Below are 27202 nucleotides of genomic sequence, written 5' to 3' on the forward strand. Positions count from 1 at the left end.
TGTAAAATGGTAATTTTTTTTTTTTCAAATACTAATCAAAGTATGGAAAACTATCAGGTAAGGGCTTTCCCATTTACAGTGGCTGCTGTTGCTGGTTCCCTGATGCTGACTTCTCATACTAGAACAGATAAAGTTTTCTTTCTCAGTATTTTATGTTTTATAATTAAGTGGGTACAAAGCCCATAACTGGTCAGAACTTTGCCTTTGCAAAACAAACATGGAACTTTGGGAAGTATGTCACACTGCTCCCCACTCTCACAGTTTCTCAGATGTTTTAATTTTTCATTCTCTTCTCTCTTAGCAGTGGGTTGACAGCAGTAGACACCTCTCTCCCCTCCCATCACTACAACAGGTTTCTTGGTTTCCGAGCCAGGCTAATATCCAGGTAATATTTATAATTATGGCAGTAGTTCAAGCTGATGATGTTTGGTCACTTAAAGTGTCTGTAGCCATGAATCATACACTGATTTTTCTTTTTTCATTTTTAAAAAATAATCCTCTTACCTTCATAACAGAATGCCACTGCTGTTACAATTTATAATGTAAGCCAAGTGTCTTCAAAAGAGCTATTCAGCTGAGCTGAAATCCAGTGTATTGTGTCACAAACTCTAAAGGCAAGACTCCTCCTTTCTAATCTTTTTGAATATTCATCTTGGGTGCTGTGAGGAATTACAAAAGCCTGACTTTTCACTGGTGATGATGAGGTAGAGAAGGGCAGGGAAGAGGAATAATGCTTCCTGACACTCAGGCTAGGACTTTTTCATGTGATTATGGACCTGTGTCACCATCCTTTCTGTGACAGATGTGCAAAAACTGAACCCGTGAGAAGAAAGAAACAAGTGGGTTCCATTTTCCTTCTAAGCAGCTATTTGATTTCTGTTGGAAATACTGTGATCTGAAAGCAAGGACAGAATCTCCACCAGTTCTCAGAAAACACAACACACTTTTTCTTTCTGGAGGTGATTAGCAGATTCCTCCTTCTGGTGGTGTCTAAGATCAGTTTTCTGTGAGGTGCTTTCAGCACACCCAAGGAAGTTATTGATGGCCTTCAGGTAGAGGTGGTCCTCGTGGGATCAAGGAGACTGGGTGGAGGCTGAGAGCAAAAAAATAAAGCTGCATAGATACATGTCACTTTTTCATCCTGTTAAAGGGTGAGATCAAGCAAATTAAAAATAAAGTTGGTGAAATTGAAGTGCAAAGTGCAAGCAAAAGGAAATGAAGGTACCACACTGGGTGTGGTATTGAATCTTGTACCTGTTGGTGCTGGGTTTCCTATATACACTGGGCATGTGACTGGTTTTTGTAGGTGGCCTGGCAGATCTCTTCAGCACTCAGCAGCCTACTGAGGTTTCTGGCTTCCTAGGTGACCATGGGCACTGAATATGAAAAAGATCATATCAAAAAGCTGCAGGAGCAGCGCATGTCCATGCAAAAGAAAACCTTTACCAACTGGATGAACAATGTCTTCGCCAGGAATAATGTAGGTAGCTCCTTCAATTTGAAGATTTTTTTTCTGGGTTTTGTTTTGTTTTATTTTACCCACTGTATCCTTTTTAATGTTATTTTTAATGTATTTTTTCCTGAATGTTGTCACGTGCAAGCAAGGAAGGATTTGACTAACCAGAGTGCTCCATCCTCTGTCTTTTACCTCACATCTGTCTCCTTTGTCCATGGTATGAGTCTTCTCTGAAATCAAGATTCATTTCGTAGGCTGCATAACCCCATCATATTGTGATATCCTTTGTACATTGGTGATTGTTTCAGAGAAAAATCCTTATTTGCTTCTTTTTCCTGTAAATAAATTATCTGCAGATGTCAGGGTTTCCCCAAGCAATGCTCAATTCTTAATTGTCTGGCCAAAAATTCTGACTTTGTGCTTTGCCTGGTTGGTTCAGTCTGAGTTGCTGCTCAAGGGACCTGAAAAAGTAGCTTTAATTTTGGGAATTTTATACATACTGCCATGCAAGTACAGACCAGTTTGTTTTCTGTAGCTCTCAGAGTTCAAAAAAATCTTCAGAGCCAATGTGCAGTCGATATGTGTGTATAAGGTAATGCCAGCATATTCCAGTCTCCAGACTTACTTCAGATAAAGTTTCAGGCACAAATGATGTAGCTGTGGCACAGAAAGGAATGATGTCATCCAAAACAATTCCGTTTTCTAGAGTCTGTAGTAGGTAGTAATGAAAACAGATGATGAGGACACCAAGCAGGATCAGGCCACTGGGTCCACTGTAGCTCTTCACTGTGTTTCAGTACCAGATGTGTTTTTTCAATGTAATGTTTTAAGTTTGTGATTCGTACAAAGGCAGCTGCAGAGCACAACAAACTTTCAAATTTATTTTTCGTAATGGCAGTGAACAAACACAAAACACATGCTTGTTTTGCCACCTGCAGAAAGTTAGGTGTTTATAGTGTAGGAAATCAGTTCTGTTTGGCTGTAGACATATACTTTCTTATTTTAAAAATGCCTTCAAGTCCAGAGATAAAAATGCCAGTCTGAAGTTCCTGCAATGTACTTGTTCACGTATCATAAATGTCTGGGGAGCACAGCCTGTGAGAGCTTTCCGAGCCATATACGGTAGAGACGGCCAGAGCTTATCTGGGCCGTCCTGGCAGCTTAGTCCCAGCTTTCCAGGCAAACGCTGAGGTGATTGGATCATACTGCAGGACACTGCCGTGCTCTCAATTATACTGTTGACTACTTCAAGTTTAGCACTAAGGATGCTATTGGATTGAATTTGTTAAGCTGTTTGTGACTGGTATCATTGTGAGAAGAATGAGGCAACAAAACTATTAAAACAAGAGCTGGGTGAGACATAAAGCAGATATATGAAGCCTGTCTTCTTACAAATTCAAACTGAACTATTCTTCATTTATAGAAGTGTCACAGAATATAACAGCTTTAACTTTTTTTTATTGCAGTATATCATAGGCAGAATTTTAAGTTTTATTAAATGTGCAAAAAGGAATAAAGTTGGCAGCTAAACACAGAGGTTTTTTTATGGAGATAATCAGTGGAGCAAGTTGTAAATCCTTGTGCCATACACAGTAGAGATTTTAAACACTATCTATCTTGTTTTTTACACTTCCAGTGTTTTTTTTCTTTCTCTGGAGAAAAGATTTCTTAAGCTAATTAGTAACTGATCAGAAATTAGAAGGTACTTGCCTGCTGTCTGTCCTTTCCCCCCGTGACATGTACATTAAAAAAAATATAATAGCTTCTTGCTTACTTTTTCTTCTCTTTCTTCTCTTTCTCTCTCTTTCTTTCTCTCTCTCTCTTTCTTTCTTTCTTTCTTTCTTTCTTTCTTTCTTTCTTTCTTTCTCTCTTTCTCTCTTTCTCTCTTTCTCTCTTTCTCTCTTTCTCTCTTTCTTTCTGATGAAAAAGATTATTTACTGTAATTTCAAAATCACAGTAATTTATTCTTAGGTTTTAATGTCATTTCTAGATGGCAAGTGGCATAAGGCCAAAAGGAAACACCCAAAGCAAGTTCTTGTTAGGTCAGAGTACAGACTGTGTCATGTTGAATCACCTAATCACTGGGTGACCTCATTACTGGCAGCAATAAAGTACATTTTTGTAAATGATACTAACCTTTCAATTAGTGTGAGACTCTGGCTAAAAATATGGAGACTTTGGGTGGTAGAGCAGGTCCAAGCAGGACGTGACAAACTTTGTTGAGACTATGGAGTATAAAATGAGTAGTTGAATGGGATTATCAGCTCAACTTTTAAATGAAATGCACAGCTCAGAATAAAATTATTCTGATAAAATTAAAGATTCACTTGAATTAGAATAAAAAATGTCAGCATTTATGAAAGATTTGATTTTGAAAATGCTCAAATCTTTTATTTTTCAAAATCTCCTGCTTTTTTCTTTTTTACTCCATTGTGGGTTTGCATTTTTGTTTGGTTGTTGAGGGTTTTTAACTTCCATCTAGTTTCATAATTAATGTAAGGCCTCCTGCAAATCCATTTTTTTTAATTAAGACTCACCACTCTGTGGATATATGCACTGTCATAGAGAAGACTCAGTGAAACATCAAGAAGGCATTTGTTTTGTTTTAGAAGTAGAGGGTTCTCTGTGCCAAATGTTAAGCTGGAGGCTGTATTGCCTGGCTGTTCTTCACAGGTAAAGATTGAGATAGAAGACATTTACACAGACCTGAAGGATGGCATCCCTCTCATGCAACTCCTGGAGCTGCTTTCTGGAGAAGCTTTGCCCAAACCAAGCCGGGGAAAGATGAGAGTGCATTTTCTAGAGAACAACAGCAAAGCCATCACATTCCTGAAATCCAAGGTATTATTGATATTAGAGATCACAACATTTTATATATGTTATTAATTATTTATTACATCATGTTAATTCTGGTTTCCCCCTCTAGTATACAATAACATATCCTCTGAAGACAGGCCAGGGATTTTATTAAAAGAAAAAAATTGATCAAATTTTAACTTTTTTGTTATTTGAGTAATAATATGTTTTAGAAACAGCTAATATTCCTGTCCTTTGGAGGAAAGAAATGTGCTTCTTTCCTTTCCCTAACCACCAGTTTTCAAAAAACATTTATTGCAACTTCAAATTTTTGACACCACTATCCCTTTGCCAGGCTTTTGCTGAAATTCATCATGAGCTGACATAGGAGCTTGCAGGCCTGTGGCCTGGTGAAAAGATGTAAACATTAAACCTCTGTGCTTAAGAAAAGGGCCTGGACATCCTCTCCAGTAACAGTTTGTTACACTGAGAGCTGGACACGAGCACATTTATGCTGAACAGATTCTGGTTTATTAGCAGGTACAAGTAAAAGTGATTGGCCCTGAGAATATTGTAGATGGTGACAGAACCTTAATCCTGGGCCTTATCTGGATCATCATACTTCGATTTCAGATTTCATCTATCAAACTTGATAAGGTAAAATTGTATCTTTGTCTTTTTGCTTGTGCAGTTGTGGGGTTTTTTTCTCAAAGGAACAAAACAGTGACTTGGAGATGGAAAGAACATTCGTGTTCTTCACCATCTTCTACAAATTTCTTATGGACTCTTGACTTCCTGTTGAATTTCTCTGTCAATATTTCTCTCTAGATTTGAGTCCCATGATGCTGCTTTGAAGGTGCACATGCTTTTTTAAATTATTTAACATGAACTCTAAGTACATGAAAAATGAGGTTCTATAAAGAACTTTCTATTATGAAATCAAAGTCAATAATTTCTAACAGTAGACCTGAATACATCATATTTTGTTTCTGAGTTCTATTTGACAGCTAAGAAAGCAAATAAACTGAACTTTCTGCCTGATTTCTACAGACCTTACAGAAGACAAGTGTTTAAAAAATTTCAGCACTTGCATTTCACCTTATAGTTTCTGCATTCATTCAATTAACTTTTTTTAAAATAGAAAACTTCTATTTTCATGTTAAATTTTTCTACCTCTATGACAGATACAGTCTGCAAGTCATGACTTTGGGGGGACCTGTGAATTGAACAAAATTAATGCAAAGCGACCTTTGGGAACATAAGTGTAAACTCACTGATACTGTTTTCTTATATTGCTGACACAAATTTTTCTTTTCCCTGTTCTCTTCACAGGAAGAATTTGGAGGTAGAGCTGATGTTCTGTTTGCCAATGAAGCCTTATTGCTATGGTGTCAGCATAAAACTGCCAGCTATTCCAATGTGAGTGTGAAGGACTTCTCCAAAAGTTGGAGTGATGGGCTGGCCTTCAATGCACTCATACATGCTCACAGGTAAGATTTGATGGACCAGTTCAGACAGAGTTGCTTATTGCTGTTTCTAGCTCTGACACAAGTTGTTCCAGGGTCTGAATTACCAGGTTTGTCAAGAAACTGACAGATACTCTCTGCCCTTTCTCACTGAAGACTCTTAAATGGATATTAAATGGGTATTCTCTCTCTCTCCTTGAAAGGATGGACCAAAAGCTCCTTCTTGGAAGTTCCTTTAGTTGGGTATAATATTGAATTTCCAGGGGAATATCACGTATCTGAACAATACTGCCCATCTGGTCTCATTCATGTTGCCATTGCTCTTTTTCTAATTTTTTTCTTTCAGGCAGTGGTTTTATTGTATGAACATTAGAGCATGTATATCTTCCTGTTCAATTGTAATACAGTAAGCAGCTTCTCAGTCTCTTTTTTTTCTCCCTTCTCTGTCCCTTTGAAAAAGCCAAATGAAGGAGAGAGAAACCACCTATGGTAACCTTGATCACTTCTTTGTCCTCAACACTTCTGCTGTATCTTATAGGAGATACCATGTGGGATGGTGGAGCTTCCCCAGCTGGGAGTCACCTCCCTTCTCTCAGCTGTCTCTCTAGTGGGCTTTGATTTTCACCCATTGGGAAAGAGGAGAAACAAGGGCAGGCATTTGCTGGGAGTGGTAATTCAATTTCATAGAAGACAATGTTCTTCCTGCTATGTAGGCAAGGAGCAATGCTCTTGAATGAAGTTCAGGGTCAAAGTAATTCCAGTGTTAATGTCACATAACATTAACAGATATGTGACTATTAACTTAGTCTCATAAACTGTTTATGGTTTATGGTCTGAAAGAACTTACTACAAACAAAAATCTTCCTTCATCTCCATGCCCTCTTTTTCTCCTTGCCCAGGCCTGATCTTATCCACTATAGCTCACTGCGGCAGGACCAGCCCATTAAAAACCTGAACAATGCCTTTGATGTTGCTGAGAAAGAGTTTGGAATCAGCAAACTGCTTGATGCTGAGGATGTGGCAGTGCCCTATCCAGATGAGAGATCCATCATGACATATGTGTCACTCTATTACCACTACTTCTCCAGACTGAAACAAGGCCAGACAATGCAAAAGAGGCTTAACAAAGTAAGTGCATTGCTATCTTTGGAAGTTATAGGTTAAAAATGTAGAGCTGAATTTAATTTGGCAGCGTGGGGGGATTTTGTTCAAGCTCATTCAGGATCATTTGAACTGAAAGCCATCTGAAAGACCTTGTACCTTGAGACTTGTACCTGGAGCCTGTACACTCTCTGATCTCCAAGAGGGTTGCAATTATCTCACTGAAAATCAATCTCTCTTTGACCTCGCGGTTTCTGTTTGAGAACTGATATGGTTCCAAGGCAGCTTGAGGCATGGAGATCTCAATAGTATTGGGAGAAAATTAAGACTAGGCAAAAGCAGGCCTAATCAACACTTTTCTCATTTAATAGGAATGACGATCCCTTCCTCTATGGAACTACTTTGGATTTTGATTTCCTTTGAAAATCCTCATCCTTTCTTAGGATAACTCCTTAGGTAGAAAATGAAAAAAAAACCCAAACAAACAAAAAGCCCATACAAATGAAACAAAACCAAAACAACTTAACATCACCATCAACAACAACAAATAAAACTGAGAGAATGCTAGCTAAATTGGCTGAATTTTAAATTTTTTAATTAAATTGTTATTATTTTTATTAAATTTAGCTAAGTTAAATTTAGCTAAATTAAGGGGTTTTTTTCTGTTTCTACATACAATTCACCTCACATAAAATCATGAGCTATATTAAAAATTTCTTCTATCCCAATGATTGAAAACTAAAGGAATTTTGTAGTTGTTCCTCTGAAGACCACTTCCCTTGAGAGAATTTCTCCTCTATCTCCAGAGAAATCTGTTCTTGTCTTGAACTACAACAGAAGTAGCCTGCAGAAAACCTACACATCTAGGATGGAGGATGGGTCCTAAGAACATCTGAATTTGGAGAACTGCTTATGCAGTTGAGAGGGGGAATACATTGCTTAGAGGGAGGAACAAAAAGCCACACTGAGGTTTCTCTGGTGGTCACAAGGTGAAAAGGTTTTGCAAAGCAGGGTTTGGTCAGCTAAAAATGTGGTCTGGGTCAAGGATCAGATGATCCTGTAACATGGCTCCCCACAGCACCAAGCCTGTTAGTGTGCAAGGAGTGTCTGGAGGATGCTCTTTGTCAGAAAACCTAATGTTAGGTAGTCCTGCAAGGAGCAGGGATTTGGACCCAATGGTCCTTATGGGTCCCTTCCAACTAGAGATACTCTAGGATTGTATGTACGAGAGCAGCATGTTCTCCAAAGAGATGAATTAGATGAGAGCAGGACTTGGAATTCAGTCCAAGTCTGGGCATCAGTGAGGAGAGTGGGCAGTAGGACTTCACAATACTACCCATGGGTCACTGGATTTTGGCCAGGAAACATTATTTATCTTTTGATAAACATGAAATAGTCCTTGAGTCCACAAGCATGTATTAGAGGAACTGTAAGGAGCAAGCAGGCCATAACATTTGTATTTTATGAATAAGCAGTTTGCTTGCACTTTTTTCCATTCTCATTGTGCTCCACTGTTATTTCCATTTTTTCATAGTTATAGTTATTCTTTCTTTTCTCTCTCTCCACTTACCTGCTTCTTTTTCTCCATTTGACTCCTTCCTTACTTTTAGCCACTCTCTAATATTGCATTTTTGACGCACACCATCAGAAGGAGAAGGAAACAGGTGTTAATCTCTTCATGTCCTTAGTCCCCTCAAATAGGTGGCTCTGAATTTACTAATAGGATTGGGAGGGAAGCCTGAATGTGTCAAGGAAGTCTTTGAGTTCAGGCTAAGTGTGTGACAAGCATGGCAGAGAGAAACAGCTCTGGAAGGTAGCTCCTTTCCCTCTCCCATCTGAGGTGACCATGCATTTGCTGGGATCTTTCAGCAAAAGCTGGGTATGATGGCAGAAAATTCAGAAGGGAGCCCTGATGTCATGGGCTGCTCTTCCTGCACTGAATGTTGATGCTATTTTACTGCTCTTACAAGACTGCAGCAAGACCTAGTGATTGCCAAGTGCACTTTCTGGTAAGCAAAAGCAGATTACCACTTGGAAGGACTGGGTCTTTTCTCAGTGCCATCTCCCTCACAAATCTGTCTGGCTGGGGCAGGCAAACTCAGCAGAAAGATAGAGACGGACAGCATTGTTCAGCACTAAACCTGACATTTGCACTGTCACTATAAGACACGAAGAAACACGACACGAACACGCTGCTGTTCTCAAGGTAAAAAGGGAAAGTTTATTTTCTGACTCCAACATTTATAGACTTCCAAAGGTGACAGTGGATTGGAAGGTGAAAGTGCCACCTCTCCAATGACACTGGACAAACCAACAGTCCATCAAATTTCTCCTCCTCCATAAAAGAATGCAGAACAATAAGTTATTTACAGAAAGTGTGTGAGAAAGTTCATTACAAAAATGTAAACATCAGAAAGCTTAGAAAATCTTAAAAAATCAAGGTGACATTGCAGGAGTAAGGATCTGTGTCTTTTGTAAGTTAGGGTGAGGAAAAAAATAATATGAAGTAAAAAGACAAAGATGGAAAAAATGTAAAATGGAAAGAAAGGATGATTTCATTCTAATACCTTTTATTTCATTAGGGATTTAATTCTAGATATTTGCTCCAGTGTTTACCTGAACTTGAAATAAAGGCAAGTAATTTTTCTAGTAATTTTAATAAAGAGAAACAGTTCCAATAGAAGAGATTGAGAAGGAGCTGTTTGACCACAGTCTGCTGTGTGCATGTGAGAGAACCAGGATCTTGTCAGATGGTCTCCTAAATCCTAAATGGTGAAGCTGAAAGGGTTACACATTAGCCTAGAAGTGTTTGGGGTTGAGGAATGAGACTGCTAAAAAAAATTTGTGGTTTTTTTCGATTGTAAAACAAAAAATGTGAATCATGCTGCTTATTCCAAAATGTTTTCTTAAATAAAAACTGAAATGAAACATTAAATAATATTGATTTTTCTGTATTTTATGGAAGGCTGTTCTAGCATTTCACCTAGCCTCAGATGTGAACAGCTACCAGCACATCAGTATAAAAATGTGATGACTGCTGAAGACACTGCTTTCTGTTCACCCACCATGCTTCATTCTATTTCTTACGTGGCTTGTCATTTTATATTCCCATCACAGATTGTGTTCCTCCTGAAGGAGATAGATGACTTGAAGCTTCAGTACGAGCAGATGGTCTCTGACCTCCTGAAGTGGATTAAACAGAAGGTAGTGGAACTGGATGACCGTCATTTCCCCAACTCTCTTCAGGAGATGTGGCTGCTCATGGCCAACTTTAAAACCTTCCGCACTGTGGAGAAACCCCCCAAATACCAAGAGAAGGGCATGATTGAAGCTCATCTCTTCAACATCAGGACCAAGCAGAGAGCAAACAACCAACGGCCATACTTGCCCCCAGAGGGGAAGATGCTGCAGGACGTGGAAAAGCACTGGATCATCCTGGAAAAGTCAGAGCACAACCGTGGAAAAGCACTGCAAAAGGAGATGCTGAGGCTGGAGAGGCTGGAACAGCTAGCCCAGAGGTTCCTGAAGAAGGCAGCCCTGCGTGAGTCCTACTTGGAAGACATGAGGAAAGTGATCGGGAAGCAAGACTTCTGGCCAGAGAGTGTGGACAGGATGGAGGCTGCCAGTAAGAAGCTGGAAGCCATTGTGGCAGATGTGCTGCCCAGGAAGGAACGCTTCACAGCTTTGGATGAAATGGCCACCATTATCAGCCAGGAGAACTATCATGGCAAAGATCAAATCTTGCAGAAGTGAGTGATGGCTGAGAAACTCTGTAGTGGTGGAGGTCAATATTAGTTGAAATCCTGTGGTGTGGTGGAAGGAAATTAATTATAACTGTGAATCCTATCTTTGCTCCTCATGAGTAGAACTGTCAGGAATTTCTTCTACCTGTGAACAGTTTCAGCAGACATGGAAAACACTTCATCTTCTTCAAAATTCTAACCTTTTTCCTTGAATGATCAAAGCCTCAGACCAATTTGTGGTGAAAAATATTTTTAAGGTGTTTTTGTTATATATGAAAATACACCTACAAATTTCTACCAAATATTCTATCTGCCATAAAAAATGCTTAGAGAGATTATATTCTTTTCCCAAATCAACACATTTCTATTTCAGTCTGCAATTTGGGGAGATATTAATTGGTTAAGGCATGGTATTCTCAGATTAACTCTATTCTGGAGCAAATATTGAGAAATTATAAATTCTCTGATTATCTCACGTTATTATATAACCTGGTTTGTGACTATCTAAGAATGTCATATAAATAACTTCTCTCATGGTATTTTAATGCATTTAGAAATTCAGACAAAATCAAGACCCTCTGTGAAAACTCAGGAAAACAGTTCAACAAGAGTAAATCAAACTGTGAGATCAGATTGTGACTCATTATAGGGTTTAGATTAATGTTTTACTTTAAGCAGTCATTTAAAGAGCACTTCATTGTTTCCAAGCCTTTCTACTGTATCAAGCAAAAGCACTGTAGCAAAAAAAATAAGATGTTTTATGAACATCCTTAAAAACAATGTCTAAATTTTAAGAATTCAATGACAGTTGATGTCTAGTCAAAATTCCTGTAATGACATCTTTTTTAACCAGTTTTTTGCTCCTGCCCTGTCCTCTTACACTGACGTCAAGAGTCGTGTGTGTTCATTTGGCTCCTCTAAAGCTGCAAGCACTGAGGATCCTCCAGTGATACCCAAGGTCTTTGGTCCAAACTGGTAATTTCTTTCTCTTCCTTTGCAGGCAAAAGAGCATTTCAAAGCAATGGCAGGATCTCCTGGATCAGCTGCAGAGACGAGAACAATCCTTGGGAACCATGCAGGAAATTCTGGGCCTCCTGAGGGATATAGATGCCATTACAGAGGAGCTGAAAGAGCTGCAGGTACTGAGTCCTCTCCAGCAGCAGACAACTTGCAGTACTGCTAGTGTGTGTCCCTGTGTTCCAGGGACTGGCTTGTGCCAACAGGAGATAAGTCTATCAGCTACAGGAAAAATACACCATTTTTACCTAGATGCCAAATTGAGCATTTTGGTTCATCATTACAGATAACTGCACAAGGGAAAACAGGCTTTGCTATAGAGCATTTCCCTAATCAGAAAGCCAGGAATCCTATTACATGGAATGTACTACAGGTTCGAGTTATATGGTAATATAAAGATGTGAAATAATATTTTCTAAATTTACGAGTGCAAAAGCAAAAGTGGAATAAACACACTCCTGTTTCCATTCTTCTGAATTAGCTTCTGGAAGTTCCTGAAGTAATTTTACAGATGGGAATTAGCTCAGGCTTACAGGTATATAAGCTTGTAAGAAAGAAAAGTTCCACTGTAAATGCATAGTGGTTGCTTTTAGCAAGGATTTCCAACTGTTAGCAGAGTGTCAGAGCACAAACTCTTCAGCATGAGAAATAACTGAGTTCATATTGATTTTGTAATGGAAGGAAGCATGTATGCATTCTTTGCCTTGAAGACAGAAAAATCCTCATGACTACTGGTTGCTTTGTACCCAAGCTGAAAGAGTCAGCATGCTATATGAAGCTGTGGATTTCAAATTAAAGATAAGAGCTATCTCTAAGTTATAAATATTTCTGTCCTAGTGCTAGTAGGCAAAGAATATCTAATGGTAATAGTGTAGTTGGAGCAGCAATGGTGTGAGAATATGGGAAAAGATTGGTAAGGAGAGATAGTACCCTAGGATTAATAGTTGTATCCATTGATACAATTAGGAAGAAAACTGAAAAGCACTTCTCATCAGTCACCAATTAAATACTGTAAAGTAATTATTTTCATTATTTACCTAGACTAGTAGACTCCTCAAATAGAAGAACATTGCAGATAGAACATATCATAGAATGGGATATTGTGGGATAATTCTTCAGATGCAGACTGTGAATCAGTCTGCCTACAGATGGGTCTACAGCAGAGATATTCATTGCACCCACAAATTTTGAGACATTGAGTGCTTAACCAGAAGAAATATCTTAGGTGCAAAAACAGCTGCCTATTTGATGAGCCCATTATTTACACTGCAGCAGATCAAAACTCAGGATTGTTGCCATTAGCTTGTGGAATTGAAAAAAAATAGGCAAGTTTTTAGCTTTACCTATCTGACATTCTAGGACATTTAGAAGCTATGAGAGACAACAGGAATCTTTCAACTGATTCATTTGCACTGAGACCCTGAATTGTCTATTTTTTTTCTCACTTTGTAGGTGCTGGTGAATTCCCAGGACTGTGGGAAGCAGCTCCTTGAAGTAGTAGATTTGCTGCAGAATCACAACTTGGTTGACTCGCAGATCTCTTCCTATGATGACAGATTGACGCACATCACCCAAAGAACAGCAGAAATCAACAAGGACAGCACAGTTAAATCAGAATTGCTTTATGCAAAAGTGCAGATGCTTCGTCAGCTGTACCAGAACCTCACAGCTCAGAGCAAGTCACGGTAGGGCTGTGCTTGTGGCTCTCTTCTTCCTGATTAGGATACCCAGAGTGCCATTCTTTAATGAGAAGGCACAGCTTCCCAGCATTTGACATTTTGTCATTTCTCCATTTATAGAGACATAAAAACAAAAGCAACTCGAGTGTCTAGATTGCAATTGTAAAAATTGTAAAAATCACTCACTTTCATAGATGAATAACACATTCACTCTCAGCATTTATTATAACTTGCTGTATGAGAAGTCTGAATAGCAAATGGTTATCACCTCATCTCCTGGAGAAAGAAGGAAATGCAATTTTGTTTCTTTTGTCTTATTCCATGAATAAGTTAATATATTACAAAGAGGAACTAAAGGCATTTAAATTCTCAATTTTTAAATTTTTCTTTGATCAATCTACCACTGTCTTCATGGAATCTTAACTCTGACAATCATACACTGTTTGTTCCTTGGTTCAGTAAATCTCAGCTAGAAGAGGCTTTGAAGCTTTTTGAATTCTTCCGTGACTGCAAAGAGGAAGAGTCGTGGATCTCTGAGAAGTGGAAGCTGGCAAGAATGACAACATTAGGGAAAGATGTCAGCCAGATCACAGCCTCTATTCAGAAGAACAAGGTATCTTACTTTGCTGCTGGTGTCTTGTCTTTGTATTAAAGCAAGATTTTAGAACATCCATGTCTTTCAGTTCAGTCAGTGCAGCATTTATAAGAATGCTGTCAAACTAATCCTTATCTCAAGTGTCATGATCAGAGTTTGGAATTTTTAAAAAATGTATAGGGTAAGCATTTCTTTCCCAAAGAGGGGAAGGAAAGGGTAGAGAAGGAATATTCTTCATACTGGACTAGAAGTGGGACTTCTTGTGAAGACACTGGGCTCCAGATTAGCTAACTTTTGATGGGCAAAAAAAAGGTTGCTAGTTTCTGTGTTTCTCACCTACTTTTCCTGTCCAAGAGAGATGAGGGTAAAGACAGAAGTGGTGAAAAGATCAGACATGAGGCTCTTGGAAATGTCTGCATCTCAGCAGCAGAGGGTAGGAGCCTCTCTTTTCTCTTGGCTTGTGGGGAATTAGCTGTGCTGACATGTTTCCTGTCCTTGTGCTAGGCTCTTGAAGCAGAGTGCAATTCACACAGGGCCATATGTACAGATGTGATGAGGAGGGGCTGGGAGCTCAGCCAAAAGAACCCCATGCGCCAGGATGACATTCTGAGGCAGACAGACAACCTCCAGAAGCTGTGGCAGCAGCTCCAAGACGAGGTGGCTGATCGCAAAAGCCGCCTGCAGGCAGCAGCCCTCATCAAACAGGTAAGAGGGTTCTGCTGGGGTGTGTGATAGGTGGGACATGCATGTGGCTCAGTTCTGCCCCATGCCCCCACGTGGAAGACAACAATGTCGGAAAAGACTTCATCTCTTGGTCTTCAAAAAGATCTCTGGCAGTGAAATCTCAACCCTCCTGAGCACGCAGGAGATTTGAGCAGCTGGGAGATGCTCTAAAGGTAAAAATGCTAAAGGGGGTAACTCACATGACAGCACTACTGCAGAGTCTTTTTAGAGGGTGGATCAGATAACTATGTGACATATTTCAAAAATTAAAAAAATTCCAAAGACCACCAACAAAAGAAAAGTGTTGTAAGACTTAGATTAACCATGGACTTCACAAATCCTGCAAAGCGTTTCACCCTTCCATTCTGACCTACAATTTCACTCCCACAAACATTCACACATCTGCAAATAAAGAATTTGTATAAAAGCAACATTCTTAAGTCATATCACATTATCTCAGATATTCTTATTCTCCCCCTCCTAAAATTTTGCTCAGTCTGTTTTTTCTCTTAAATGTTTGAACAAAACTGAACAGATTTTTTCTTCAGAAAGTCTAAATTCTCTCTTCTCTCTGTTAAGTTTGACATCATTATGTTGTTTTTATTTTTCTTTGTCTTTCATTACTATAGGCATTCTTTTTTTCCTGTTGTACCTTTATTCTATGGATCAAACCCTTGTTTTATCCTTCTAACCATAGGCAGGCAAACTGAAAATTCTGGAAAAAAAGTAAACTTCTGTTGTAGACCAAGTTCATTGCTTGTTCCTTAAACAATTAGAAAATATCTATTGGCATAACGTAGTGATGCCTACCAACATCATACACTGTGGGTTCCTTTTATAGCTGCTGTTATGTACCATACTTGTTAGGAGTTTTTAAACAGCTATATAGGCAATCCTTGAATCTCTTTACTCACTATAATTTTGTGAATTAGCTGTGTTGTGAGCATGAAATACATGCTCACATAAATAGAGTTACCTTATCCATAGCTGTCACAACACCTAGAAGTAACCTTATGGCTACAGACCTAATGGAATTTCTCCTTATTCATAAATTTACAAAGAGCAAGGAGCTGGATATGATACTTCCAGCATGAATCCAGGTGTTTTCCTCCCTGTGTTCCTTCAGTACTTTGCTGACATCGATGAAGCAGATTCGTGGCTGCGAGAGAGGCAGCCCCTGCTCGCCAGCAAGGACTATGGCAAAGACGAATCAAGCGCCGAAGCGCTGCTGCATCGTCACCTGCGCCTGGAGAAGGAGATTGCAGCCTATTCCTCCGAGATGAGGCGCCTCAAGGAGCAGGCTGACATCGCAGCACAGCAGGCTCCAGCTGCAGTAAGTACAGGAGGGATTGTGTCACACTGTGTTGAAGAATGTAAACAAAATAGTTTTTCAATTATTTATTTTTTATTTATTTTACCCAATATTCCAAATTAAGTTTTTAATTAGAACTGGGGAAATTTTTTAAGCTAAAATGAAGTTCCTTGTGTGCTCGTAGCACACCTAGTTAGTATTCTTTGAAGTGCTAGAAATACTCTCATCCATGTTAGTACCCTCTACTGGTCCTCAGAAATACATTCTCACTCTTTATTCTCATAAAATTATTAATTTCAATAATCTTTAAAAAGCAGGCATTTAATCAAAACATCCTTAAAAATTCTTCTGGTACCCTAATGTAGTGAAGAACTATCCCACAACTCCCGGAGCAAGTCATACTATCCCTTATTTTTAAGGCAAATGAGCTGAAGTCAAGCTCTTCAGATGCCGCTCTTTTTCACTGACTAGAAAGGGGATTTTTGACCTGAGATCAGCACATTTAATAGCAGAATTCAGGGGAGGTGAATAAATGACACAATTCATAGTTTGCTTCTTTAAACGTCTATATTCACTCAATGTTCAGCCCAATAAATTTGAGAGCAATGGGCATCTCTTGTGATCTTTCCTTTACCTCATCAATCTAAAATTAATTTTTATTAGAAAAATACTTTATTACATTGCTATGAAATACGAAAAAGCAATGACAAGATGGTGTTGATGCACAAATAGGAGTATTGATTCACTAGGGCACTCAAATTTTGAAACTGGAAGTGTTCAGGTACCAAAACATCACCACAAAGAGAACCGTGAGCATAGTTGGTTGCCTTGCTTTGCTGGCACTTCTGGAAATAAAAAAGCTCCTCCAACCAAACAACTTTGTTTTGGGCAGAAAATGAAAATTTTTACTGTACCAATGCATTTTAAAATGAGCTGAATTAAACTTCTTAAAAAAAAAAAACCAAAATATTTTTCAGGTTTTTAAATTAATTTTTCAGAATAAAACAGTGGAAACAGTTTCCAAAAAATACTGGAAGTTTTTGATTTAAAGGGTCAGAATGCTGTGATTTGAGCTGGAATATCCAAATTTTCCTTCCAAATGAAATTTTATGCAAATCAGAAATTCTTATCCATTTATTTTGTTAATTTTTTCTTAACAGATAACAAAGAGGGAAGCCCCAAGTGACTTAAACCAAAAGACAACTAAGCTACCATTCAGTCGAACCTGGGCAACATCTGAAACTGCATCCACTGGAACCTCAAGTCTGGATGATCATTTTCTTCCAGAGAATATCTGGAAGACCCAAGAAGAAATAGATTCACTTTACGAACATCTACAGACCATGGCTGAGGTATAATATTCCTTTTGGCTGTGCAGTTCATGAAAAAATCCAAACCAGTGAAAAATTGAAATTAAGTGCTTTGCTGGCTTCTGCTTTTCAGTTTAATAATACACCTCAATCCTGTTAATTTCTGTAGGACTTCAAGCCTTGAGATTATCACTGAAATTTTGTAACAAAACAGATTTTATGTGGGCAAATTTCATATTTATATTCCAGTACTTTTAGTCCATGAAGAACAGATTCTTTTGTGTAATCCTTTTCTCCCCTTAATGCTTGTTTATTGTAGCTCCTAAATCACCAGGCTGTCTTGCCTGATACCAGAAAAAATAAACTGCAACATGCATTTTGTTAATATGCTGCTCTTCACTCAAACCTGCTCTAATCATGCCCTAAAGACTGACACAAACATGTTGTATGCGACTTTTACGTATTCTAGAGACTGCTGCCTTACGTCTTCAGCGAGCAGCAGCAGGTAGCACAGCAGCCTTCCTTACTGTCCACAGGCTGAGCACCTTCCAAATGATTCTCTTATGCTTTTACACCACTGTTGCTCTGGAAGAAGTATTGTGATCTTAAAATTTTATGTTTTGTTCTCTTTCAGCAGTGTCTGGGAAAACTGCTAAGCTTCTAAGTGTATTGTAGCTTAAATGGAAGGATCTTTTCTCTGTTCCTTCAAATGGTAAGGAATTACTACAACAATAGTTAAGTCTTCATCTCTCTTACAGAACAGAAAAAAGGCTCTGGAGGAGATGATTGGATATTATCGCTTCTGTAGCTCTTGCGAAGAATTTCAGTCGTGGATGAGAGATAAAGAGAACATTTTCCGCACGCTTCAACCTCAAGCAGACAATGTGGAGGTCATGCAGCAGAAATATCAGGTACCCCTTTTACTATTCCCAGATGACACCTTTTAAATCAATTTTACCATAAGAAAAATTATAAAGTTGAGAAGTGATGTTTTGAGAGCCTTTTCATTCATTTCAACTTAGAGAGTCATGCAAAGGCCAGATAATTCTTTTGATAGACTATGCCAAATTACTGAAACCGATGTGACTGTGTCCCTTTATCTTCCTGTGAACACGGTATCCTGTACAAATATCATGATACACAAGGATTCTTTCTGTCATTTATCTTGCATCACTTTAAAAAAGTACCAAATTATTAAAAAATCCATCAGTGCACTTGCATCCCAGTGGAATGGGACATATGTGCACAGTGTGCACAGCAGGGAGGTCAGGGGGCTGCAGGGGAATTGTGTGCACAGATGTGCACGGAGTCAGCAGGCAGGCAAGGGGAGAAGCCACCTGTGAAAGAGGGATATGAGTGGATATAAGAGATTATTGAGAATTGTGTCCACAGAAATGGAAAAATCTTGTGTTTGTATTTTTCCATTTTAGAGATTTTTAACGGAACTGGCTGCAGGCAAAGGCCAACTGGAAGACATTGAAAACTTAGCTGCTAAATATGGGAAGATCAGTCCCAGCAAATATTTTGAGATCCAGACTTGGATGGAAAAGATCAACATCAGGTAAAAGTGCTACTGATAAGCAGAGGATTGTTTAATGGGCATAATTGGAGAGCTGACCATTCATATCCCTTCTTGACAAGAGTGCCACCAACGGGAAAGGGGCAGCCCTCAGCTGGCTGTAGGCTGGCCCTGAGTTCAGTGCCATGCTTCCAGGACTGAGGGTGTCCCCCAGGACCCTGGTACCAAATTGCTTAAACTGTAGAAATCTGTGTGTGCATGTTAAAGCACAATATGAATTCATCCACGGGTGACAATGTTGTGTTCAGAGTAGGTCTGCAGCTGATTTGGTTGCTTAAGCATCAGAGTGAGGACACACTTCACAAATCTTGAAAGGAACATCAAACCATGTTTGACTTCACCAGGAGTATTTCGTACCTGTTGTGAATGTATTCCTGCTACCATGTCACTCAGTGGGCATAGGCAGGTCCTGATTTTGACCAGGGTTGTTTAATTGCATCTTGTTCAGAGTGTTCTGGTCACCTAAGCAGGTCCCCACTTTTGAGATGACACTGATATGAACTTTGGGCTGTTCACCCCCACCCAGCCCAACCATTTAAGTCCTGATTTAGTCTTTATACAAGACTTTTTCTGAAGAGAAAACAGATACAGTTCATTCATAACAATGGCTGCAAATTGTTATCTCACTTCAAGATGGCAATCCATGGAAACACTGAAGGAGGAGAAAGGCTCTGAGCTGATTGGAGTGGCTGATGTGAGGACATTTCTTCAGGACTGTCAGAGCATAGGAGTGCTACTGCAAGACAAGATGGTCCTACTCAGGGATCTGGAACCAGGGAATTCGCCTGCTGGACTGGAGTCAGACAAGCGCAAACTGTACACAATTGAGAGAGAGGTCCTGGTGACAGAGAGGAAAATTGAATACTTGAGGAGTGTTGCAAAATCGTAAGGAGCCTTCTTTATGTTTTTACTTTCTTTGCTAGTTCTCTAAGATCATGCTGTAAAGTATGGCTATAAAGAGAAAAAGCAGCTTTTAAAGTTTCTCTTTCTAGAAATCCATAGAACTCGCTTGCTGGACTGAGCTGATCGCTCTTGAGTGTGGCTGGGTGACTGGGAGGTGTTTGTTTCCAGACTTCACAGTTGTAGAAGAATGAATACCACAGGATTGTTTGTGGCTCTAAAAAATCCTCTCTACTAATGTTAGTTACCTACTTCAAAATGTGGCGGTATTGCTTAGGTCCTGAAAGAGGGTAATCAGGGGAAGCAAGGGTGATGGTAGGAAAACAGCAGATAATTGTGCAAAGGAGTTTAAATTTGAAATATTAAGTTTTTTTACTTAAATTTTCAATACATTCACAATAGGGATATGTTGCCTTAGCTGACTTTCTTTTTAATGGGAACTCTAAATATTCTAATCCATTCATTTTAAAAGTACTGGTTCAAGCTCTAAGTGTTCATACTGTTGAATGTATTTTATTGAAGGATCAAGGACACCAACCCTGCAGAGAGCAGGGCCATCACTGAGCAGGTAGAAAACATGGAGAGGCTTCTGGCAAAGCTCAAGCTGGAGATCCAAGAGAAGCGAGACATTTTGCAGTGGGCCCAGAACCAGCAGTCCTTCCTGCAAGACAGCCGTAGGCTCCTGCTGTGGGCAGAGGGCATTCGGGAGAAACTGAGCAGTGAAGAAATGGGTCTGGACGTGGGATCTGCAGAGCAACTGCTGAAGGAACATCAAGACCTGCTGATAGAAATTGGCTCTCAGAGTGAGAGGTAGACAGATCCTGGCAGGGTGGGCAGAGTGGGGTGGTATGACAACAATACTGTGAAATTGAAACATGCAAATCATGTACATAAATTGTGCATGAAGGTCATACCAAAATTTTATTCACATGCACTTGAATGTGCAAGACAAAAGGGGACTGCAAAACGTAAAGTCTTGTCAGCTTTTGCATACTTATCCTGAAAGCTGGAGGAGGGGAAAGGAGGAGCTGTATGTTTGCAGCAGTAGAATTCCACAAGCTCTCCTGACAGTCTCAGAAAGTGTCATCTGTACTTTATTCCTGTACCCCTTTCCTCCTCAGGCCTTATGCTTCCATTTGCCATCATTTTCAGTTCTTCTTCTGCACTGTTATGACTTTCCAGATACTGTTGACCCTCCTTTCCCTTTAATGTGAAAGCCTGCTTATGTGGGCTTTCAGTCCAGATGGGGAAATCTCACCTGCTGCCTAAAGCGTGCATCCCTGAGCAATAAAACAGCTGCACTTTGTAGTGCATAGCCTGCAGTGAAAAGGTAATAGGTAGGGAGGGAAACTTGGTGTATGTGTACTGCCAAGAGAGCAAAGAGCTGTGATGAAAGAGAATTCATATTCCCTTGTGCAGCGAGGTCTCATTTTTCTTTTTGACTCTGGGAAGATTTCTGCAGCTTGAAGAACTTGGACGCAAAGTAGTCCACCAACAACCCAGTAACAACAGGAGCAGAGATGTCCACCAGACCATGGAGAGACTAGCCAAGGAGAACAAAGAGCTGGAGGAAATGTGGGAAAAGCGATGGAAAAAGCTGCAGGATGGCCTGGAATTGCAGAAGTTCAATAGGGAGGGAGACCGTATCAATGCAGCCCTCTCTGGCCATGAGGCTTTTCTCCGGGGGGATGACCTTGGGGTATGTACAGCAGCTGAGCTTGTTTCTCCTGCTTCTTCTCCCCATCCAGGGAGTAGCAACAACCTTCTTTATTAGAATGGCTTCTTTATTCTTCTGATCACGGCATTTCTATGCTTGGGAACTAGACTTTCAGGATCTTATTAACATTCTTATCCTCTTACTCATCTTAATGAGAACAAAGCTCATTGTCCTCAAAAAAAAAAAAAATTAAATAGCTAGGATTGTGATTTGTTGCTGTTTGTGCATGTCATATGGTTTACATAAAATTGACTCATCCATTAAAAAATAAGGTTTCCACTTAAACATAATAATTTTTTTCAAATAAAAATATAACCTTTTTTTAAAAAAAAAACTTTTTCTTTCATTAATTTAAGAATATTAAAACATATGAAGCAAAAAAAATGCAGACAATATTCACAAAATCAGTGAAGAAGGAGGTTGTGATCTCTCACTGCCTCTTATGTTCTCTCTTAACTGAACCCAAAACATTGATACTTTGAGATCAACTGGGTGGAATAAAGTTTTGCAAGTTAGTCTTTTGTCTTGCATATCCCTAGATGGGCCAGAGTGGGGGCATCAATTTAGAATGCAGATTTTCTTAAAATGTGAAAATGGATCCATAATGGAAACATAGATCAGGGAAACTAGATATGATGCAAACCTGCTGCTTGTTTGTAGCCCTGAACATCCTTGGGCTCATGCAAAATGTACACTCTATTTCCTGCCTGAGAGAAAAGGAAGAAAGTAAGGGCCAACTTAATTTTTTTTCCACTGCTACAGAAACAATAAGAGCAAGGAAAGTCCTGATCAAATTTTCTTTTCCAAATGCAGGACCATGTAGATGCTGTTCGAAGCCTGCTGAAGCGACATCAGGAATTTGAGCAACTGCTGATGGCACTGAAGAGACGAGTGGAAGCACTCAATGAAAATGGGGTGAACCTACTAGAGAGCAGGCACTTTGCATCTCCTGTGTAAGTCCAAACCCATTGCTTTTTTATTTATCTTTAATAAATTGTCCAGTGTGGTCATGTGAAATAAAAAATTTTCTCTGAAGAGAAATTAGTTGACCTCCAATCCACAATTTGATGGATAAGGGAGCCAAAGGTAATTATTTTCAAAAAATAGATTTCCTGTGCTCTTAGGACAAAGGAACTTTAGGTTAAATGTGGCATTTGGCAGAATAGTAGAATAATTTGGTTTGTATCATAAATTACACATAGTGATGAAACTTCCTTAGAGTGAACTCGTTAAACACCTACAGAAAAAGAACTCCTTAATTTGTCAGTGTTGTATTTTAGAAATACGGTTTGCTTTCAAAAAGTTACTGAAGACTTCACAAGCAAAATTCTTCAGGAGCAGCTCCTTTGTGTTTTTGTCCAAGCTGAACTCTTACCTGTAATTCCTTTTTCTGTGCTAGTTCCACTAGGATCTAGTAAGGTGGACCTCTTTGCAAACAAGAATTAGAGGGTTAGAATGGACCTATTGGATCAGAAGACTTGTGATCATAAGTGATAATGTCTTGAATACTGCATCCACAAATTTATAAAACTGCCCTAAAGATCTGCTTTCTTGCCAGCACTACTACCATTAGAAAGCCATTCCAAAGCCTCATTGCACTTACACCAAAGTGGAAGTTATTAGTTAATTATAAGTAACATAACAATACTATGGAATATTGGGAGCAGAGGGAGGTCTCAGTGTTCCAGTGTATGGCTGCAGTGCACTAATGTGACACAGCCATACAGGAGGAAAACCCAGAGCAGCTGGCAAGCAATACCTGTTCTCCAGGTGAGCCCAACATGGGGATGGGACAAGGCCATATATCCCTTCTTCCTGTCAGCAAAGTTGTACAAACTAGATTACATTTATATCACAGTCATGACTGCAGCATAAGCAAGGGGAAACAACATTAGTACAGCATTGGACTTCCTGTTTTTCTTGGTAGTATTGAAGAGAGGATGGTCACCCTCCGGAGAAGATGGGAGCAGCTGATACAGAGCAATGCCCAGCGAAAACAGAGGTTGTTGGATTCCCTACAGCTACAGGTAACTGATACTGCAGATTTGGTCAGGCATCTGTGAATTTGGAATTTTACACTTTGTCTTAATATGAGACAAAAACTCAAACTGCTGAGCATTCCTACCACAGCTCACTTTCTCTTTGGCTGTGGGACAGAGCTTTGTTTTCCAGGGAGCAGATGATGTATTGGCAATAAAACTTACAAAGCTATAACCATAGAAAATGGGGGGAAAAAAAGAAAAAAAAAGAGGAGATTCTGAATGAAAAACATCAACAGAATGCTTTCTCTACTGGTTAAATTTATTCTGCTCATTACTTACTGTTGTTCTGGGCCTTAATAACTTAGTACAGTTAATCTAAGTTTTGGCATCAAATTTAGTTTCTATGCTGAGATATGAAGTTATACTGGAGGATTGGTCCTCTTCTGGTTAAAATATTCTATCAATGATGCAAAACTTGACTGACAATTACAAGCAGCGGATTAGTAAATGTGGTAAAAAAGGGACCAAGATGATGGCTTAAAACCTCATCTATAGTTCAATATGATACTTCTTCACCAGTTAAATCCATTTAATCCTGTTTATTTTCTGTAAGGAGTTTAATCGTGATGCTGCTGAGCTTTTAATATGGATGGAAGAGAAGTACAAGATTGCATCAGATGAATCCTATCGTGATCCAACAAATGTTCTACGCAAGCTGAAGTGGCATGAGGCTGCTGAGAAGGAAATGTTGGCTAATGAGGAGCACTTTACAATGCTGATAAAGGTGAAGGCAGCTTTGAAGCTGTTTTCCATCTTGTACCAAAAATCATAGATGCTGACTGCTAATAAAGTGATGCACTGTGTTTCTCCAGAAAGGAAATAAATTGATTCAAGACAACCATTATGCTGCAGTTTCTGTCCAGGAGAAAATGTCAGAGCTTCAGAAGAAGTGGAAGGAATTATATGGCAAGATGATAGAGCGGGGTGACAAACTGAGACAAGCTGGACAGCAGGAACAGCTCATGGAACTGCTGCAGGTCAGGAAGTCATGAGGAACAGAGGGGAGTAATGGCCTAGGAGCCTGGCTCTTCTATTGTGTGGACAGCACATAAAAGAGAATACCATCCCAATGGAAGTGGTTTTTAAGGTCTCCATTTTGTCTACAGTTCCTGGAAAGGAAGCCCAATATTATACTGTCCAAGCTAACTTCAAATTTATGAGCGTAATAACACTGCTAGCAAAGAATCAGGCTGTTGAATTCAGGCTCAACACTGCATCTGTGTGGCCAACCTGTACTGGGAAAACAACCCAAACTCTGTAGGGGTCAGTGCTATACAAACATAGCTGCTTGTCTGGAGGCAGTCTGGGGCTGCAGGCATGGCACTGTATTAAGCACATGGTCATCCAGTCAAATTTTATAACAAGGACAATATGCTGTGAAGATGTTTTGAGACCATTATGAATGGAAGTGCTGTTGAGTTATAGCTACAATCTGAAGTCTTTGATGATTGTCTGACTCTTTTATATTATGTTGCTGCAGATATTTCAGAGACTGTTTTCAATGATGTGCTTAGTGTCTCAGAGAGAAGAGTACTCCAAAACAGCGCACAAAAGAAAATATTCCCAGAAGATGTCTCTTAGAGACATCCAGACATCATATTACCAAGAAAGTACAATGGGATTTAAAAATTGTGTCCAGGAAGCTGTCATAGGAGGGGGTGAGTGTAAGAAAATGTTGTTGAAAGGAGAGTATGAGTGTGCTGTAATCTTTTCCTGGCAGGATGCCAAAAAGAAGATAGAAAAAATCGAGAAAGTTCTTCAGGAATCTGAGACAGGCCATGATTTGCGCTCCAGCCGTGATCTACTCAAGCAGCACAGACAGCTGGAAAATGAGACACGAGAGCTGGCAGAGAAAATGAATGCCATTGTATCTCATGCAAGGAAAATGGCCACCAATCACTTTGACTCCCAGAGGATTCTGGATGAAACACAGAAATATCTGAAAAGGTACAGCGTCCCTCTGTTTTTTGTCCCTGCCCACCTCTTGTTACAAATTGCATTTTTTATTCTGCCTTCTAAAAAAATTCTCTTGGTTGATTAAGTTTAACCCATACTCAGGAAAGGTTTTTCCTCCCAGCTGGAACAAAATTGTGCTTTGATCTGCACCTACACAGCTGCCTGTTGGCCCACCTCAACCTTTATGACTGAACATTGCTCCTTGCCAGCTGCACTCCTCCTCTAGTCCCTTTCTTATCTACAGGTCACCCATTGCTTTGTAAGAGGTACGGTGATCCAGCATTCAGTGCATCACGGGACAAACCTAGGACTTTAAAAGTGTAAATAATTTTTTCTCTGTTTACGTTTAGTGTTATCATATAGGTCTGCTTGCCAAGGGATCCTTATATGTGCAGCCAGTACTAAACATTGAAATTTAATTACAAAGAAGTGTCCAGTGCTTCAAAATCTCCATGATGGTGTTGTAGCCTAATTCCCTTGGCAGAATGAGGATAAAGCTTTGTTTTAACATATATTTAATGGATGACCCCTAGGTTTGAATCTTTGCAAGCACCTCTTTATGAGAGGCGTAAGTTGCTAGAAGCTGCCGTGGATCTTTATGAGTTCTACCATTCTCATGACATGGAACTGAACTGGATCAATGAGCGCTTGCCTATTGCCCATTCCACCAACTGCGGGAAGTCCTTGGATGTGGCTCAAAACCTGTTGCAAAAGCACAAGGTAACTCCTTTAATCAAGTGCTTTATAGCATGGTTTACCCACTGCATTTCACCTCAGCCTACAACCCTGCCCCGCCCCTGCACAGTCAAAGCTTCCAATGAGTACATTGACTGATTCCAGCTCTGGTCCAGCTAAAACGGTTCAGTGGATCAACACAAATCAGCAGAGTGGTGATGATTTTCAGAACAAATACAACATTCCTGTGAGAACTTAAAAATTTGTTGTATTATGGAGTATTATTCATGTGAGAAATTGCATAGCTCTTCCCATTAAAAATGGATAAAAAAACTAGTGCATTTGACACTACATAGAAAAGAGTAAATGAAATAAAACTATTGTAGTTTTCTGCTTATGGCTTCATTATAAATTCTATATTGAAGTTTGTGTGTACTGGATTTTCTAGGAGAGCGTATAACAGGCATTTAGCAATTATCTTAAATCTCTACAGATTTTAAAATGGTCTGAACAAGCTACAGTCACTGTGTTTATAAGGACAGGATAATATTAATTTCTGGGGAGTTTGATTCTTTGCAGCAGCTCCTCACAGCCAGAGTGGTACGTCAGTGGTCCTGCACCACAAGCAATGCTGGATTTTGCAGCACCTTAATTGCAAATTTCGTTAGAACATTTATAAGATCAGTGGGGAGGATTTATGGAGCAGTAGTCCAATAGTTTTCATGGTACTGATGACAGTGTCTCTTTTTGCATCATCCTCCAGCCCCTTCATCATCTTGGATATTTTATTTTTCCATCACCAGCTCAACATTTTTTTCTGATTCCTCCAGCTTTATGTCTCATCCTCTGATCTGCTCCTTCTCCCAAACTCCCTGGCTGCTGGACAGGGGGAAGGTCAGGAGCCTGGTAAAGAGAGGACTTTGGTGTAGGGAAGTTAAGGGATGTGTGCTGCTTGCTTACACAGCCTTCCCTCCTCTCTCGAAGGCAGTACCAAGAGCAGAGCATTATGCGTGTGCGGCTGGCACCAGGGACCGAGGCTGCAGGTGTGGTAGAAATAAGACAGTCCTGGTGTCCACTTGCTGTTCTCTGCCCACTGTCACCAGCTGCCAGATTTCCTTAGGATTAGGAGCATGCA

The 27202-nt window shown here is 39.6% G+C and overlaps 1 protein-coding gene across 1 annotated transcript in view; it reads left to right on the plus strand.

Annotated features, from left to right (window-relative positions):
• The first annotated feature begins 1290 nt into the window (after positions 1 to 1290).
• SPTBN5 (spectrin beta, non-erythrocytic 5) overlaps positions 1291 to 27202 on the plus strand; it is a 90997-nt gene continuing 65085 nt past the window's right edge. The window contains exons 1-23 of the mRNA XM_064424586.1: positions 1291 to 1480; positions 4130 to 4297; positions 4790 to 4909; positions 5585 to 5742; positions 6618 to 6846; positions 9937 to 10568; positions 11563 to 11701; positions 13032 to 13264; positions 13718 to 13871; positions 14358 to 14558; positions 15703 to 15909; positions 17049 to 17240; positions 17957 to 18109; positions 18629 to 18759; positions 19411 to 19662; positions 20200 to 20487; positions 21130 to 21376; positions 22208 to 22347; positions 23322 to 23421; positions 23990 to 24160; positions 24249 to 24413; positions 25157 to 25383; positions 25926 to 26112. Coding sequence (XP_064280656.1) covers positions 1370 to 1480; positions 4130 to 4297; positions 4790 to 4909; positions 5585 to 5742; positions 6618 to 6846; positions 9937 to 10568; positions 11563 to 11701; positions 13032 to 13264; positions 13718 to 13871; positions 14358 to 14558; positions 15703 to 15909; positions 17049 to 17240; positions 17957 to 18109; positions 18629 to 18759; positions 19411 to 19662; positions 20200 to 20487; positions 21130 to 21376; positions 22208 to 22347; positions 23322 to 23421; positions 23990 to 24160; positions 24249 to 24413; positions 25157 to 25383; positions 25926 to 26112 — 4605 coding nt within the window. The 5' untranslated portion in view covers positions 1291 to 1369. The remainder of the gene's footprint in view (positions 1481 to 4129; positions 4298 to 4789; positions 4910 to 5584; positions 5743 to 6617; positions 6847 to 9936; positions 10569 to 11562; positions 11702 to 13031; positions 13265 to 13717; positions 13872 to 14357; positions 14559 to 15702; positions 15910 to 17048; positions 17241 to 17956; positions 18110 to 18628; positions 18760 to 19410; positions 19663 to 20199; positions 20488 to 21129; positions 21377 to 22207; positions 22348 to 23321; positions 23422 to 23989; positions 24161 to 24248; positions 24414 to 25156; positions 25384 to 25925; positions 26113 to 27202) is intronic.

This window comes from Passer domesticus, chromosome 6 (assembly GCF_036417665.1).
Source record: "Passer domesticus isolate bPasDom1 chromosome 6, bPasDom1.hap1, whole genome shotgun sequence".
In the NCBI taxonomy this organism is placed as follows: Eukaryota; Metazoa; Chordata; class Aves; order Passeriformes; family Passeridae; genus Passer; species Passer domesticus.